Source organism: Leopardus geoffroyi, chromosome A2, assembly GCF_018350155.1.
Source record: "Leopardus geoffroyi isolate Oge1 chromosome A2, O.geoffroyi_Oge1_pat1.0, whole genome shotgun sequence".
In the NCBI taxonomy this organism is placed as follows: Eukaryota; Metazoa; Chordata; class Mammalia; order Carnivora; family Felidae; genus Leopardus; species Leopardus geoffroyi.
This window is the reverse complement of record NC_059331.1, coordinates 83011897-83028192: the sequence shown is the minus strand read 5'-3', so window position 1 is coordinate 83028192 and position 16296 is coordinate 83011897. Positions and strand designations below refer to the sequence as shown.

The 16296-nt window shown below is 38.0% G+C and overlaps 1 protein-coding gene across 10 annotated transcripts in view; it reads left to right on the top strand.

Moving 5' to 3' along the window:
• The window catches only part of MAGI2 (membrane associated guanylate kinase, WW and PDZ domain containing 2), a 1332179-nt gene that overhangs the window by 1137878 nt on the left and 178005 nt on the right, over positions 1-16296 (top strand). For 8 of the 10 annotated variants that reach the window (XM_045494593.1, XM_045494591.1, XM_045494596.1 and 5 more), the window contains 2 exons: positions 5935-5966; positions 12550-12739. In XM_045494593.1, coding sequence (XP_045350549.1) covers positions 5935-5966; positions 12550-12739 — 222 coding nt within the window. The remainder of the gene's footprint in view (positions 1-5934; positions 5967-12549; positions 12740-16296) is intronic. The other 2 variants (XM_045494592.1, XM_045494594.1) reach the window with 1 other exon arrangement.

The following is a 16296-nucleotide window of genomic DNA, read 5'->3' as shown; positions in this document are numbered from 1 at the left end:
ATCAAATGGAGTGTAAAGATATATTGACAGATTTAGTTCTGTTTCAGGAAATTTCTAGAAATCTGGAAAAATTGCCTTGGCATTATTCCAAATTGAAGATATCATGCTGAGACTCTCTGATCTGTTGTTCTTCATTGTATTTTGATCTCTTATTCAAATTGAGATGATTTTTTAAAGTTCATCATCTTGTTGCCGTGTGAAAATAAATAATAAAAAATCTTAACAAACAACTCACAAACACACATAAGAAAGGGGCTCTCCCTTCAGACCTACTGTAAATATATTGATAGGCTTTCATTCTGTGTATCATGTGTCTGAAGTAGGTTTTGAAAAGAGCCATTTTGTGGAACATACCACTTGGGACAAGGCAGTGTTGCTAACCAGTCATCAAACAATTTGAAAATGATCCTTCGTGACACGAACATTGGCCACAAAGTTCTGAATCACGTGAGGGGAAGCTTCCATCAAGGCTGCTGATGGTCAAACAACCAACACAAGCTGATGATCTGCACAGCCAATGGAATGTTCTGAGGTTTCTCTAAAGCAAGATTTCAAGCAATAAAACATTGCGGGGGGGGGGGCGGGTGCAGGAAAAGAAGATCTTACCTATTTTCTCTGTTTTCTTTTTCTTTTCTTTTTTTTACTTAATTGAACAGATATTATCTTCAGTACACGTTACTACTGCGGTTTTGTTTATAAATGGACTTATATAAAATGGTCCGTTTTTAGGGTGTTCAGACCCTAAATGTCCCATTTAAATTGAATTTCAGATACACAACAAAATGTTTTTTTTACTGTAACTATGTCCTATAATATATAGGACATATTATACTAAAAACAAAATCATTCATTCTCTGTCTGAAATTCAAATTTAACTGAGCTTATTGTATTTTATCTGGCAAACATATTCCAGTTGCATTTGTTGACATGTAGAATTCAATTTAAATTTCTTTTTATATAATTCTTTTTTTCTCATATTTATTCATTTTTGAGAGACAGAGCGTGAGCAGGGGAGGGGCAGAGAGAGAGAGAGAGAGAGAGAGAGAGAGAATCTGAAGCAGGCTCCAGGCTCTGAGCTGTCAGCACAGAGCCCGACACAGGGCTTGAATCCACAAACCATGAGATCATGACCTGAGCTGAAGCTGGACACTCAACCAACTGAGCCACCCAGGCGCCACCAATTTAAATTTCAATATGAAGTCAATGTTGTCCTCTCTTCCATTTTAAAGTACCAGAATTTCTCATCTAGGTATTTGCACTGGGCTTCTGTTTCTTTACCCATCTCACTGTGCTTTTAGGTGCAGAATTAAAAATCCATTTTAGTTTTATTTCTGCTCTAAAAAAGACAGATTTTAGAAAAATAATTCTATTTTGGGCTTCATATTAAATGCATCTAAATTTTCTTACTAGCTGCATCGAAATTTTCCCATTTGCTCTCTTATGTCCCTATTCATGTTGCAGATAGTTTATAACTGCACCATAAGTTCTTTCACTTTTGTTGTCTTTTTTTTAAATTTAACTTAATTTGATTTAACTTAATTTGTTTTATTTCATTTTATTTTTTAAAACCAGTTTATTGAGGTACTATTGACATAGAAAAAGTTGCACATGTTTAATGTATACAACTTGATGAGTTTGGCATTGTGTTCATCCATGAAACCATTACCATAGTCCATGAATATAAGCATATTCATCACTTCCAAAAGTTTCTTCCTGCCCTTTTATTTATTTGTTTGTTGGTTGGTTGATAAGAACACTAAACACAAGATCTATCCTACTAGCAAATTTTTAAGCATATAATACAGCATTGGTAACTATCGGTGTTATGCTATACAGATCTCTAAGATTTATTTATCATGTATAACTGAAACTTTGATTAATGTCTCCATTTCCCCTACTTCCAGACCATGTCAAGTACCATTCTACTCTCTGATTCTATTAGTTTGACTATTTTTTTTTATTTTATTTTTTATTTTTTAAAATTTACATCCAAATTAGTTAGCATATAGTGCAACAATGATTTCAGAGTAGATTCCTTAGTGCCCCTTACCCATTTAGCCCACCCCCGCCACAACCCCTTCAGTAACCCTCAGTTTGTTCTCCATATTTATGAATCTCTTCTGTTTTGTCCCCCTCCCTGTTTTTATATTATTTTTGTTTCCCTTCCCTTATGTTCATCGGTTTTTCTCTTAAAGTCCTCATATGAGTGAAGTCACATGTTTTTTGTCTTTCTGAATGACTAATTTCACTTAGCATAATACCCTCCAGTTCCATCCACGTAGTTGCAAATGGCAAGATTTCACTCTTTTTGATTGCCAAGTAATACTCCATTGTATATATATACCACATCTTTATCCATTCATCCATCAATGGACATTTGGGCTCTTTCCATACTTTGGCTACTGTTGATAGTACTGCTATAAACATGGGGGTGCATGTGTCCCTTCAAAACAGCACACCTGTATCCCGTGGATAAATGCCTAGTAGTGCGATTGCTGGGTTGTAGGGTAGTTCTATTTTTAGTTTTTTGAGGAACCTCCATATTGTTTTCCAGAGTGGCTGCACCAGCTTGCGTTCCCACACTTTTGTTGTCTTAAGAGTGAGGATTAAATAAGTATGTTTGCGTTTGTGCGCACACAAACGCATACTGATAAATCAGTACAGAAACATGGGTCATTATAAAGAAACTTTAATCCCACTAGGGAATATAATATGCCACTTTCTATAAAAGTAGGGGAAATAAAGGCCAGAAATAAACTAATATTATTATTATTATTTTAAAGAAATGCTCTTTTTCTATGAACTAGGTTCATAGCTCTGAAATGGTTAAGAAAGTTATCTAGATTCCCTGTTCTGTTTCCCTATGGAGATGTTTGGTGAAAAACGCAAAAGTCATACCCTCAGCAAACCAATTCTATCTCCCTTCTGTAATCTATCTCCAATGAGAATGACTCCAGAAAAAGAAAAATTGCAGAAATAAGGGTATTAAAGTTTTTTCTTTGTTTTTGGTGTTTTTATTTAAATATTCATTGGAATAAACTAGGTTCCCAAGAGGGGTCATCCTACAAAACAATATTGTAATTTATAATATATAATAGTTTGTCCCACACAACTATAGCATTTCTGTAAAAGTTATTTATATGTAGAGAAATCTCTTCTGATACTATTTCTTACTCCCTGAAATTACTTACTCCATAGGGAGCAACTTCGTTTTTGACAATGTCTCAGAAAAGGTAACTATTGCTTTAGACTGAAGGTTCTGCAGCACTCAGCATTAGAAATATTCCAGAAACTGCCATAATAGGAGGAGAAAGAAGTCTTGGATCATGCCAGTGGTCTGAGGTCAGACTAAATGAAGCAGCCTTAAAAGAATGGGAAACCAAACTGCCTCTGAAGAAAGGTGGTCACATTAAATCTTCTTCTCTCCTTGTCTGATCTTGACCAGTGTCCCTCTTATGCCATTTTAGCTCCGGCACCATAACTGCTGAAAGGTCAGGTGATTACCCATTTTCCCTAGGAGGAATAATCATCTTTTAGTATAATGTCCCAAGTGGAGGTGAGAGCTCCATAACAGAGGGACCATTTTCAATACATTTGTATCAAAGTCTAAGCAACTCCCAGCACCTAACAAATGTAAAACAGCAAATACTCAAAATCTGTCACAGTACTCCGGGAAGAAGGTGATGACACAAAGAAAGTAGAAGAAATAATTAAGTGTTTTGACATTGTGAGAACATATACATGACATCTTTTCAGAAGAACTGTTGCTGGCAATTCCATAATCAACACATAAATTTTACCCTTCACTGAAAATAATGGTTAATGAGCCAATAGGTTACAATTTTTTTCATTGTATAATTAGTGGTCAATTTAGTTTTGTTGGCATTTTACAGACTAAGTCAAGGAGATAAATGTATTTATCTGTAATTTTTCACTCTCAGCTGCTTCCAGAAAAAGATGTGATTAGATCCATATAATTAATTTATAATCAAACCACATGTCAAACTTTTCTTCATTAGTTGGAAAGATAGATAAGAACTTATAGGGTATGTAAGAAGATGAGCTAATTCTACTAATCTCCTTAGGTAGGATGGTTCTTACACTTGAACATTAAATTTAACTCTGGGTTCCAAGCAAAGCTGAGAAACATGATAGATCACACACATTCCCTCTTTCTATAAAATGAAACATCAATTCTTCACAAAGTGCATTGAGGTGCAGTTAGTATTTATGCCAGGCCTGAGTTGGATTGCTTAAGCATCTACATAATTATGTGTACGGATTTCTGCAGATATTTCCTATAAATGGGTTACAATTCAACTATTACCATTTTATAGAAGTCCCAGTTTTATTTTTTTTCAATATATGAAGTTTATTGTCAAATTGGTTTCCATACAACACCCAGTGCTCATCCCAAAAGGTGCCCTCCTCAATACCCATCACCCACCCTCCCCTCCCTCCCACCCCCCATCAACCCTCAGTTTGTTCTCAGTTTTTTAAGAGTCTCTTATGAAGTCCCAGTTTTAAAGGTGATAAACAGGGGCCTGGGTGGCTCAGTCGGTTGAGCGTCAGACTTCGGCTCAGGTCATGATCTTGCAGTCTATGAGTTTGAGCCCCGCATCAGGCTATGTGCTGACAGCTCAGAGCCTGGAGGCTGCTTCGGATTCTGTGTCTCCCCCTCTCTCTGCCCCTCCCCTGCTCATGCTCAGTCTCTCTCTATCTCTCAATAATGAATAAACATTAAAAAAAATTTTAAGGTGATAAATACACAGTATTTGGCTTATTTTCAAGATTTCATTTTTATTGGGCATTTTTCAGATACCAGCTAACATTAACATGAGCAAAATTGTTATGTTTTGGCTTACTAAGGCCAGTATACATCAGCCGCCCCTACCTCCCACCATTATTTTTAAGTTTGTTTTCAGTACTTTTAAAAAAAACTGATACCATATGATAAAATAATAATGAAATAATAATAGAAGAAAAAAAGTAATCTATCTTCTGCTTTTCATTATCTTAATGGTCATTTGGATCACAACAGAAACAGCCCAGTCTGCATACCATTTGTGATAATAGAAATTGCTCAATAAATTGAAAAAAAACAAACATGGCTTTGTTGATACATGAGTCATTCAACTAACAAACATTTTGCACTGTTTCTTCATGCACATCATGGCTGGCACTAGCATAATAAATAGATAACTGCTCAGAGAAGGTCTCCATGGGAAAACAGTCCCCAAAGAGTTATTCTTTTATACACTAGAATTTGATTCATAATATAGGTTAATTTTTTTAATTAATTTTTTTAATGTTCATTTACTTTTTGAGAGAGAGAGGGAGACAGAGCATGAGCAGGGAAGGGGCAGAGAGCAGGAGACACAGAATCTGAAGCAAGTTCCAGGCTCTGATTGAACCACGTAGGTGCCCTGGTATATACATTATTTCTAAATTTAGGACTAATGAAACCTTGTTGATTGCCTTTTCACCACCTAAAGAAGGTACACAAAGAAGAATTATTTTTTATACTAAGAGAAGTTATTTACTTTTAAAAATTTTAATTTCTGCCTCTATTTTCTCTGTTCCTCCCTTCCTCCTCCTCCCACCCCACTACCATTCTCTAGCTGTGGCTGGGACACAGAAATCCCTAAGGATGACTCCATATTAGGTCTTTAAGCAGCTGACTCCCATACAGTTACCTTTTCAGTGCCTCAGAATCCTGAGATGCCAAAAAGTAATGTTCTTGGAATCATTAATACAATTCCAATGAAATTATTTGGGTTCCTTACAGAAAACTATACAACCAGGCAGCATATTTTATCATTATTGTTTGCTATTAACTAATTAAAGTAACTTGCAATCATTTGAATATCATGCCACCCATAAGTGGTAGCAAGTTATATTTTCAAAGTTCAAATATTGTTTTCTTTATTACAGGTTTCTTTTCTCCATGGAAAACTCCAAAGCCTGTAAGTTGGAATTCTTATGCTTCTTTCTTTATTTCTAGTTATTAATGCAATCCCATTAAATAAGATATAATTGGGTGATCTCAAAATCTTTTACCTCTGAGATTCTGCGATGTCAAAAGAACAAATCTTGTGTCCCTTTGTCTTGTGCTTGTCACACAAATACAAAAATAACTTGTCTTACTTTCCTGTAAAGGCACTTCTGCCTGTTTTTTAATATACTTAGAAAATGAGCATTAACACTATTCAGTATGGTGTACTGCAGAAACCTTTTGTTTTTTCCCCTGTCAGAAATAACTGTATAGTCTTTATAACATGAAATTTTTAGAAACAATGCAAACTTGACCTACAAATTAAATCTTGTACATAAGAAATTAAGCTCTGTATACATTTATACATTTATATATTTATATTTACATTTTAATGTATGCAGAGCTAAATATGTGTGTGTGAATATTCCAGAGACATATATATTCTACCAAACCTGGCAATCACTCAACTTCTGAATCTCCTTCAGAAACTGGTCATCTCTGCCATCACCTAATCTCTCTGGGCCTAGTTGCCTCATGAATCATCCTGAAATTTGATGCCAACATAGGAAGTTTAAATTATCTTTTTGTGTGGCTAGGTCAGCCAAGTCAGTTTCACAATTAGAAGGGTTTTTTATTTGCCATTATATTGGAATCTGTAACTGCCCAAGTCCCAAGAGCTGGGATGGTTTTCTGGGATCCCATTTCATGGTATGCTAGAATACAGTACTCTACCTGGAATGCCTAAAACTCACAACTAGAGCAGAACTGTAGCAAAGTGATGATTCAAATCCAGAAACAAAACTTGGGGAATCCTGTCTCCCACCTACTTCTTTTCTTCCATCTCAAATTAAGCAGCTCAGATGAATGTGGCCCCAAGTCTGGCCAGTGAGCAGGGAATTCTTGAATTAATTTATGCTTCTCTTATTTCTTTTATTGAGGGAATCTTTAACTGCTTGATATTCTCATTTTAGAAATGGAGGTTAATATAATTTTGCATACTTCTCAAGTACAATAATTGGTTTCGTTAAATAGCATGCCTTAAAATGGTTTGAAGATGTGAAAGGAAAGCCCTGTAATATGTCTGAGCTCCAGGTTTCTCTCAAAGAGACATGGGCCAACCAAGAGCTGGAGACAAAGAACTGATGTGTCAGGGCTGCAAAATATCCTCACCAAACGTGTCCTCATTTAGGATTGGGCTCATGTGGCCACAGAAAATACCAGATGGGGAAAGTAGACCTATCTGGGTTTAGCAAACCATTTCATGATGCACATGGTTTGGAAAGAGGTGTTTTTAAAATGTTTTAAATGAAATTTGTTTTATCATGGCCAAAATTTAAATAATTTCCTTTCATCACCAAAGTTAATCTGTGCTCTGTGTCTAGATACATCTTTATCTAATTTAACAAGGAACCTTGAAACTTCATCATGGTGCTACAATTATGCAATTTAATGATTTCCTTATATGTACCATGTTTATACAAATAATGCCATTTGACTAATTACAGCATTTGCTGTCATTACAGTAATGACATCCATAGTCAATAATTCCAAAAAACATTTTATAGAATTCAATTTACAATTAATCTTGAGTCCATACATCCCTACGAAAGCTAAGGCTTGGACTTCCAGGTTCGAGGCTGAGTGAGGATATAAGACTGTTGAATTAATGTCCTCCATGTATCTGCCAGAAGTTCTTTAGACTAAGGACTATAATGAGAGGCAGTGCGATATACGTTTTAGGGTGCAGGCTCTGAAGGCACACTTCCTGGGTTCAAACTTTGCTTCTTCTTCTTACTAGCTGTGTGACTTTCAACTAACCACTTAAGTCGTCAGTATCTCAAGTTCTGTCTGTAAGATGGGGACAATAAGAGTACCCACTCCTATAGTTATTGTTAAGAGTCTATCAGCTAATCCATGTAAAGTGCTTAAAACAGTGCCTCTACATATTGAGCTCGAAAATATAAAGTACTGTCATCCTAGAAGCAGACCCTCCATGCATAAAACCTTAATAAATTAATGACTCTATAAAATGAACATAGTTTGCTAAGGTATTCCTTTAAACAAATATATAAATATATGCCCACGGTATATGGATTTATAGACTCTCTCCTCTGAGAAGGATTAACACCATCTGTACTCAGATTAAGGAAATGTTATTCTGAGTGAGATCTCTCCTCCTTCTGGTCTTGTGTCACTTCCCTACCCTCTTCTATTCTATGACTCTACATTGTAAACTAATCCACATTGAGATAGTCATTTCCTTTGTAACAAGTAATACACTAATTATAGTGAGTTCTCCTGCTTTCCATCTGGAAGGGATCCAAGTTCATTCTTCAAGGACAGAATCAAGCCAAATGCCTTCACATCCCATCCTTGCCCTAAAATAGTGAAGGGAGGTGTTTAGACTACACCAGCTTCTATATGAAGCAAACAGTTTCTAGATAGATTACTTCATGTGAGGTGAGAGGCTGCCTTATTCACACTCCCACTGTGCACCCCAGATCAGAAGTGGGGATCAAAATATTAACTGTATCATGATTAGTTTATCCTGTTTTACCATTTGAGGCCCTGTCATGGACTATATGTCCACTGCTAATTCAATGACTGTACCTTCAAACAGTCGAGGATTCATTCATTTATCAAGGCCTGCAGAGATACAAGGTTTCTCCCAGATACTGAAAACAACTTCATTTCCATTTTCCTTACTCTAGTGAGATATTTATAAATATCTGCCTAGCTATGGACACCACTGGGACTACACAAGGCCAGAAGCCTGTGAGAGGTAAATGCCTGGCAGGTAGCACAACTCTAGAAAGGTCAAGGTCAGGAAAACACTAGGTAGAGCAAGTGATACCCAAGGGTCTGGGCAATGGGACAGGGTCAGAACCTGGGGTGTTCAAGAAGGTTGAGAAGAACAAATGAGCCGAGCATCCCAGCTAGAAAGCAGAAGTCCAGAGACTAAGTTGTCTGAGAAAGAAGTCAACAGAGTGCACCCTTCAGAAGATGCTGTCAGATCAGCACATCAGCCCCAGTGAGCAGGGGGGTGGCCTCTAATTCCAGGGAGGGTGGTCTGCTCCATGGTCTTTTGGGTCAGAGCCAACAAATAACAATCCAGGGGTGGGGAGCTATAAGGACTGTGAGTTTGCTTCTTCAGTAATTTCATGGGCACAGTAATTTTCTGCTCTACAGTCTCTTAAGAAACCCTGACAGAGTGGCTCAAGGATTGATAAATGTCACAGCAAGATGTGAACACTTTACTAAGCATAAACCAGACTCTTGACTAATTCCCCTGTTTCTGTGCTACAAAAATTGTAGAATTTGTCAATCTGCCCAAGTAACCTTCCCAGCAGTGCCCAAACCATTATTTGTTCTGTAGTTTTAAAACTGTTTTCTAGAAACACTAATATTTCACCTGAAACATGTTTGCTCCCATGACTTCACACAAGTGATACATACACCACAAGACCTATGTGAGTATCAGTTCACCCTCAGTAGAAGACAGGAGAAAGAAATCGACATTTGCTAAAGCCCTATGATGACAAGTGGGATTCTACAGCCACTCAGTCCATACATCTAATTTATTTACTTTTTAGAATTTAGTATCTTATGTTCAGAAACAGAAGGGAGAAAGTCACAGCCAGAATCCCATCACATGATACCTATGGCCAGTCATTTTAACTGGAAAAAAAAAAAAAAAGAATATGACTTTAGCTACAAATGTGAGACTTCCCATCATAGCAAAGACATGGAGAATAGATGAACAAAGAAACCTAGGATGGCTTCCTAGATGAATTTTACCATAAAATTAATTAATGGCATACATATTTAAAGATTTTTATGAAGTGGGACCAAAAGACCTACTGAGCAGAATATTAGCTAAAATTCTAAGCAAATTTGCCACTTATTCCCCTCAATGTATTATTATGTAAACAGCACTCCCATTATAGTTACAAATTGGTTTGACCCAGGGTCTGTCACTAACAGCAGCTGGACTTCTTTGCGCTCTTGAGATTATGTTTAATATTAGGGAAATGAACTCAACTAGGGGTTTTCCAGCCTCGTTAGGTAGAGAAATTTTGTTTAAATGAAATCTTGGTCAGTAGCCCATATAGAAAACAAATTAAAATGAAGCCATATGTTTTAGTCCCTTCAGACTGCTGTGCCATAGACTGGATAGCTTACAAACAATAGCAATTTATTCCCCAGAGTTCTGGAGGCTGGAAGCCCAAGATCCAGCTGCTGCCATATTCATTGTCTGGTGAGAGGCCTCTTCTGAGGCGGCCATCTTTTCTCTGTTATGTCACCTGACAGAAGGGTCTTCTAGACTCTGAATCTCCTTTATAAAGGCATTCATCCCATTCACAAGGGCTCCACCTTTATGACCTAATTGCCTCCCAAAGGTGCCACCTTGGATGTTAGAATTTTGACATATAAATTTGGGGGGCAGGGAACACAAACATTCAGACCATAGCACCAATCTTTTTGAGAGGAAGGTCAGTGACCCATTTCTTTCATAGTCTGATGACTCACTCAACACCTGACATAGTCTCAGGTAGGTGAGCAAGTCACAGGGAACTTTGCAAGTCACAGTGATATGCACAGTATGTGGAACCTCACATCCCCTCCAACTTTTAACTATTTATAATTGATAAATCAGAGCTCATGTAGGAGCCCTGACCAAGATGTAGCCAGTATGGAAACAAAAGCAGGGCAGTGCAGTAAGGGACAGAAAGTTTTAATCCTGCCAAGTTCAGAACAGTGTGTATCAAAGCTAGTTTGTTTGTGTTTTGAAAAAAAAGAACAGTTATGAGTCAACCAGATTTGGAAAAAAAGAACAGCTGACTATATTTTATTGATGATTTCATTCATTCATTAAATTAACATTTTTGGGGGCGCCTGGGTGGCACAGTCGGTTAAGCGTCCGACTTCAGCCAGGTCACGATCTTGCGGTCCGTGAGTTCGAGCCCCGCGTCAGGCTCTGGGCTGATGGCTCAGAGCCTGGAGCCTGTTTCCGATTCTGTGTCTCCCTCTCTCTCTGCCCCTCCCCTGTTCATGCTCTGTCTCTCTCTGTCCCAAAAATAAATAAACGTTGAAAAAAAAATTTTTTTTAAATTAACATTTTCTGAGCACTTAACATTTGTTAATTTGTTAACATTTGTTAATTTCTGAGCACTTAATGTCATTAAATTAACATTTTCTGAGCACTCAACAATGAAAAAGACTATGTCCCCTGTAGGATCTGTCCCCATCGTGATCTATTTGAGGAGACATAGGTAGACTTGCCATTATAGTTAAGCACCATGAATTTTGGGTGTGACTTGTAGGTAGAGGTGCTGTGGGAACATCCAGGAGGGACATGTAACCAGTTCAGGAATGGTCAGCAAAGGCTTTCTAGAAGAGACATCTCATCTGAATCTAGTAGCCAGGTAAAGTGAGGATGGGAGGTGAAAAAGTAGAAAATGACTAAACTTTGCAGGTAGAAGGAGAAATTAAGAAAGTGTGCAAGATTCAGAGGCAGGAGAGAATCTGATGGATCCTACGGAATGAGAGGAGAGACCATTAGAGAGTATGAGAACGAAGAGCAGAAACTAGGTCATGAGGAGCCAGTACTGCCCCTGGAGGAGGTTAGCCTGTAGCCTGAAGAACACATGGACCCAATGCAAAATTTTAGACAAAGGGTAATCTAATCTGAGTTTTACACAAAGCGGGTTTATTCAAAGCAAAAAAGTCTAAGTTTGAATCAGTTGATTATTGAATGAAGGTGAAGTTAGCATTGCAAACAGGTGATCTCAGTTAACTGGCTTTCTCTTCAACAAAAGGATATTGGGCTCTGCCTTACCTACCTCAGGGGGCCATGGTGCAGACCAAAGAAGGTAACGTGTGTGAAAAATACATGGTAAACTGGGAAGTGTCCTTTAGATCTTTAATAAATTATAGTATTAGCAATATCAGAGTAGCATTTGGGGGAAGAAACTGCCATATCAGCAGTAAATGAAGCTTCACAGAAGACTTTGAACAATTCATAAATCCCAGATGGTTGTAATATTAGTTTAAGTTGTAAGGAAAGTGACCAAATGTTCAGGTATAGGAGATTATCGGAATATGCATAGGTATCAAAAGAATACATGTAGACTACTTTATTCTCTTCTGTCTCAGTAAAAATGGTGTAATATATCAGGGCCAATACCATTTTCTACACACAGACACGGAAAGTTATCTTGAGATACATGTTATCTTTATTGTATAAGAGGGGGAAAAAAACAGACTCAGAGAGATTGAGTGATTGGTTGAAGATTACCAGCTAGTAGGTAACAAGGTTATATAAGCTTGCATTCAGAAGTCAGATACCACTTGTATTTGGTCAGTCTATGGTACTTTAATATAGAGAAATAGAATCTTTTCTCACACTTATTCCAGAGTTTGAAATGTTTCATGGAAGAAAAGTCCACAGGGCAAGAAAGTCTAACGTAAAGGTGAGGGTTGCAGTATGTGACAAAGGAAATAGCAAGAAAAAATTCATTCTTAGCTATTTTCTGTTCTCTTTCACTTTCCAGATAATGGACCGATGGGAAAATCAAGGCAGTCCTCAAACGAGTTTATCTGCTCCGGCCATACCGCAGAACCTGCCCTTCCCACCCGCCCTTCACAGGACTTCCTTTCCTGACTCAACAGAGGCCTTTGACCCAAGGAAGCCTGATCCATATGAGCTCTACGAGAAATCTAGAGCGATTTATGAAAGTAGGCGTAAGTGAAAGCCACGTAAAACAAGGGTACATTAATAATAGCTGAAGCCTTGCCAGGAGATATATTGAAGCTGAGATGATCTGACATAACTTTATATTCTGTGGTTCAAAAATTATCTCAAAAGTAGAGTCAGCTGATCTAAACTTGTCTTTAAAAATAGCTTATACCTTTTGGGTTTATAGTTTATTTTCTACTGTTTTACCTCTAAGCCCCTGAGGAAAATGAGGAATGTATTTGGTGGGAAGGATGGGAGTCAGAGGATGTGGACAATTTTGTTTAAGTCACCAAATAGTAAGATAAATGTTTGGGATTTTTATGTGTAATCTGGTCTTGAGTCTGAAGCTTAGATTTTTTTTCTCAGAGCCTTGAATGCAATCACCAAAGAATTTAGGGCCATGAGTACATGTTAGCCAAGTCTTCCACAGTCATGAAAATAATAGTTCTGTAAATAGCACAGATCTGCATGCCAATCATTTCTACCTCCAAAACTTCTCCTTCTCATTTAACACAGTGGGGCCTCTTTACTGCAGTGGGGCCCATGTAGTCATAAAATATCGTGTATGTGCTTGTCATCCTATTTGAAGGTCCTCTAAAATTATTTCATTGTACTTTATAAATATTAGAAAACAAAGGTTTTTAATATTGCATATGCATTCATTGTGCCTCTTTCCACCATCTGACAGGTCTTCTCTTCCAAATGTTAGAGGACAGGAATATGAATGTCATGAATGTATAATCTATGAGAGAAATACACAGTATAATATGATCCATATGATTGGATCAAGAAACCTAGCCTAGTGAGAAGGTTATGGTCCTAGGCACTTCCTTTCACAGTCTACCATAAATTGATTTCCTTTGTCTCTGTGTTCCGCCAATGTCTTCTCCCCAACCTTATCACCTGAAACATGAATCACAAGTTTTAGATGGTGTATGACCTTAGAGAATCTGAAATCTGTTTATTCTTTACAAGCTCAGGGGCTGAGAATTATGCACCCAACTGGTAAGGGGAAGAGTTGACATAATACCTTTTCCTCATCCTCTACAACTCTCAGTTAAAAGCAATTTTCGTTGATCAAATAGTTGGGACAGCAGGGCATGCATCGAGAAATGAACCCCCCCCCCTCCACACACACACGTGTCTTTATTTTAAATAATCAGCTATGACAGGGTTCCCATATTTCATTGTTCCCCTTCTGGATGAACAACTGAAAGTCTTTAAAGGATTATGTAGTTAGAATGTTTTTGCTGTGATAGAATAAGAACAAAGTAGTATGTTTAGCTGTATAATACAGAGTATGAAATCAAGGTATTAATGCTCATTAAAATAAAAAAAATTTGAAAAGATTTCAACACAGTTGAAATACAACACAGTTTGTACCTTTTCTGCTTCACTATCCAAGTATTTGTTGAATACCCACTTTACTCTCAGTACCATGGAGAGATACCCAAGACAAATATTATGTGTTGTTCCCACAAATTTAACTGGGGAAGTAAGAATGTACAAACGGGTGGAGATCAAGATACAGTAGAAGTTCTAACTTGGAGGATGGAAATGGAAATGCAATGCAGGATTAAAATATCATCATCACATCCTTGGCTTGTTTAAATTTTTGGTATTTTTAGGGAGCTTCAGGAGATGCTTCCTTCTGTTTCTGTCCCTTCATTAATTATTTGCTCTCATTCTTCTAAGTTTCCTGACCCAATGCAAGCCTTTATTATTCAGGACAAAGGTAGTGTTGCCATTTATTCTGTCTTCCTTCATGGTGTCTGATACTGTGGTGCCCTCAGTTTCTGAGCAGGAATTGTGTGTGACCTTCTTTTCAACCCTAAAAGAATTTTGATTTCTTTATGCAGCCCTTGCAATGCTGTTTCCGTTCATTGCCTTTCCGCTCCTCACCTGTAACAATCCCAGCAAACCAGTCCACCTTAACCTCCCCTGGGAGCTCTTTCTCCCTTTGCTTCTGGCAGCCACACCAATAACCAACAGTCTGACTCTCGCCCCAGCCCCCTCTGCCCCGTCAGTGCCCTGCGGATGCCACTGCTGCCTCGTCCCTAATGGTGTCCCCCCCCACCCTTCATGTTTTTGTCAGCTCTCTAATGTTTCTGAGGTCACAGCAATGTTTTCAGGGTCACAAGTCTTAGGAAGCCAAAAGAAGGCAAGCTCATTTTCTTTCCCATCCTTCGCGTTTCTGTCATGTTATTTCATAACACTAAATGGAGTGTGAAAGAAGCAGGGAAATCACATCAGGGTAAGCAAAGCTCTACCCTGAAGATTTAGGAAACCAAAAAAATCACAGCGCTACTTTCTCAGGTCTCTGGATAACTGATCAGTTCACTCTGCTCCTGGACACGCAAGTATCTAGAAAGAACAAAGCTGCCCTTGGCCCTCTACATGTTCCCTGTTTCCAATTATGAAAAAGTTTCATTCTCTCACTTGAATTTTTAGAACACCTGGAAATATTTTTTTAATGAGTTGGGGGAAAGCTCAGTGTATTTCCCATCATCTTGAAATAGGATTTTTTAATGATCATGAAATGTGTGCATCCATACAAAAGACCCATATTCAAGATTTTGATTGTGAACCATGCCTTATTCATTTGAATCTCATGCATTACATTTAGGTTTGACTCTGTTTATCCTTGTGTTCCCTGAACTTTTTCCTGGGAGAAAATTCCATGGGGATCAGCGAAAGTATGTAAGGGAATCCCAACCAGATCTGTCTAAACCAAGCCCTTTGACATTTTCCCTGGCCTGTAGCAATTTCATGGTATCTTCCCTTACAACCAGGTATGAAAGTAAAGAGATGTTTTGCATTCACATTCAAAACTGGGTTGCAGTAGCCGAAGAAGAAAGGATGTACCTCCACCCACAAGCCTCTGCTGTCCGGAGCTACAGAATGTTTGTTATAGCACGGCTGTCAAGAAGTATTTGGATTCAAGTCACCAGTCCCCTGCAAATGATGGAAATTTATCAAATGATGTAAATGCTGCTGTGCCTCATTTGGCTCATAATTAGATTATGCTGACATTTTAATGTGCACACACAGGACATCTTAATAAAGATGTATCCCTGAAAAAAAAAATGTAATGATTTTAAACAAACAAAGACAACCGTTGGGTACTAGAGCCAAATGAAACTGAACATGACAGGTACATGCTTATGAGAGGAGAGCTGGAAATGCCTCCCGTCTTCATGAGATCTTCTTATGAGGCCATGGAACCGAAGAAAGAGAGAAGGAAGATTCTTCCAGCAGGCCGGGCAAGGCTTCCAATTTCAGAGCAACAGGCAGAGTGCCCACAGGTGGCACCTCCAGGTTCATCGTCAACAACATCAATCAACAGCAGCCAACAAGGGTGTATGGAACACTCAACACGTGTCTAGAACTCTGCTGGGACCCCATGAGAGAAAGATCGTGAGAAACAAATTCCAATTGTACAAAACTTACACTGAAATTGAGGACACAAAAATGTAGGAAAACCAGTTCCTCAATGAGACCGCATGGCACAGCCCAGCAAATAATGTCAGCATTTTATCATGGGAAATTGTGCAGTAAATAT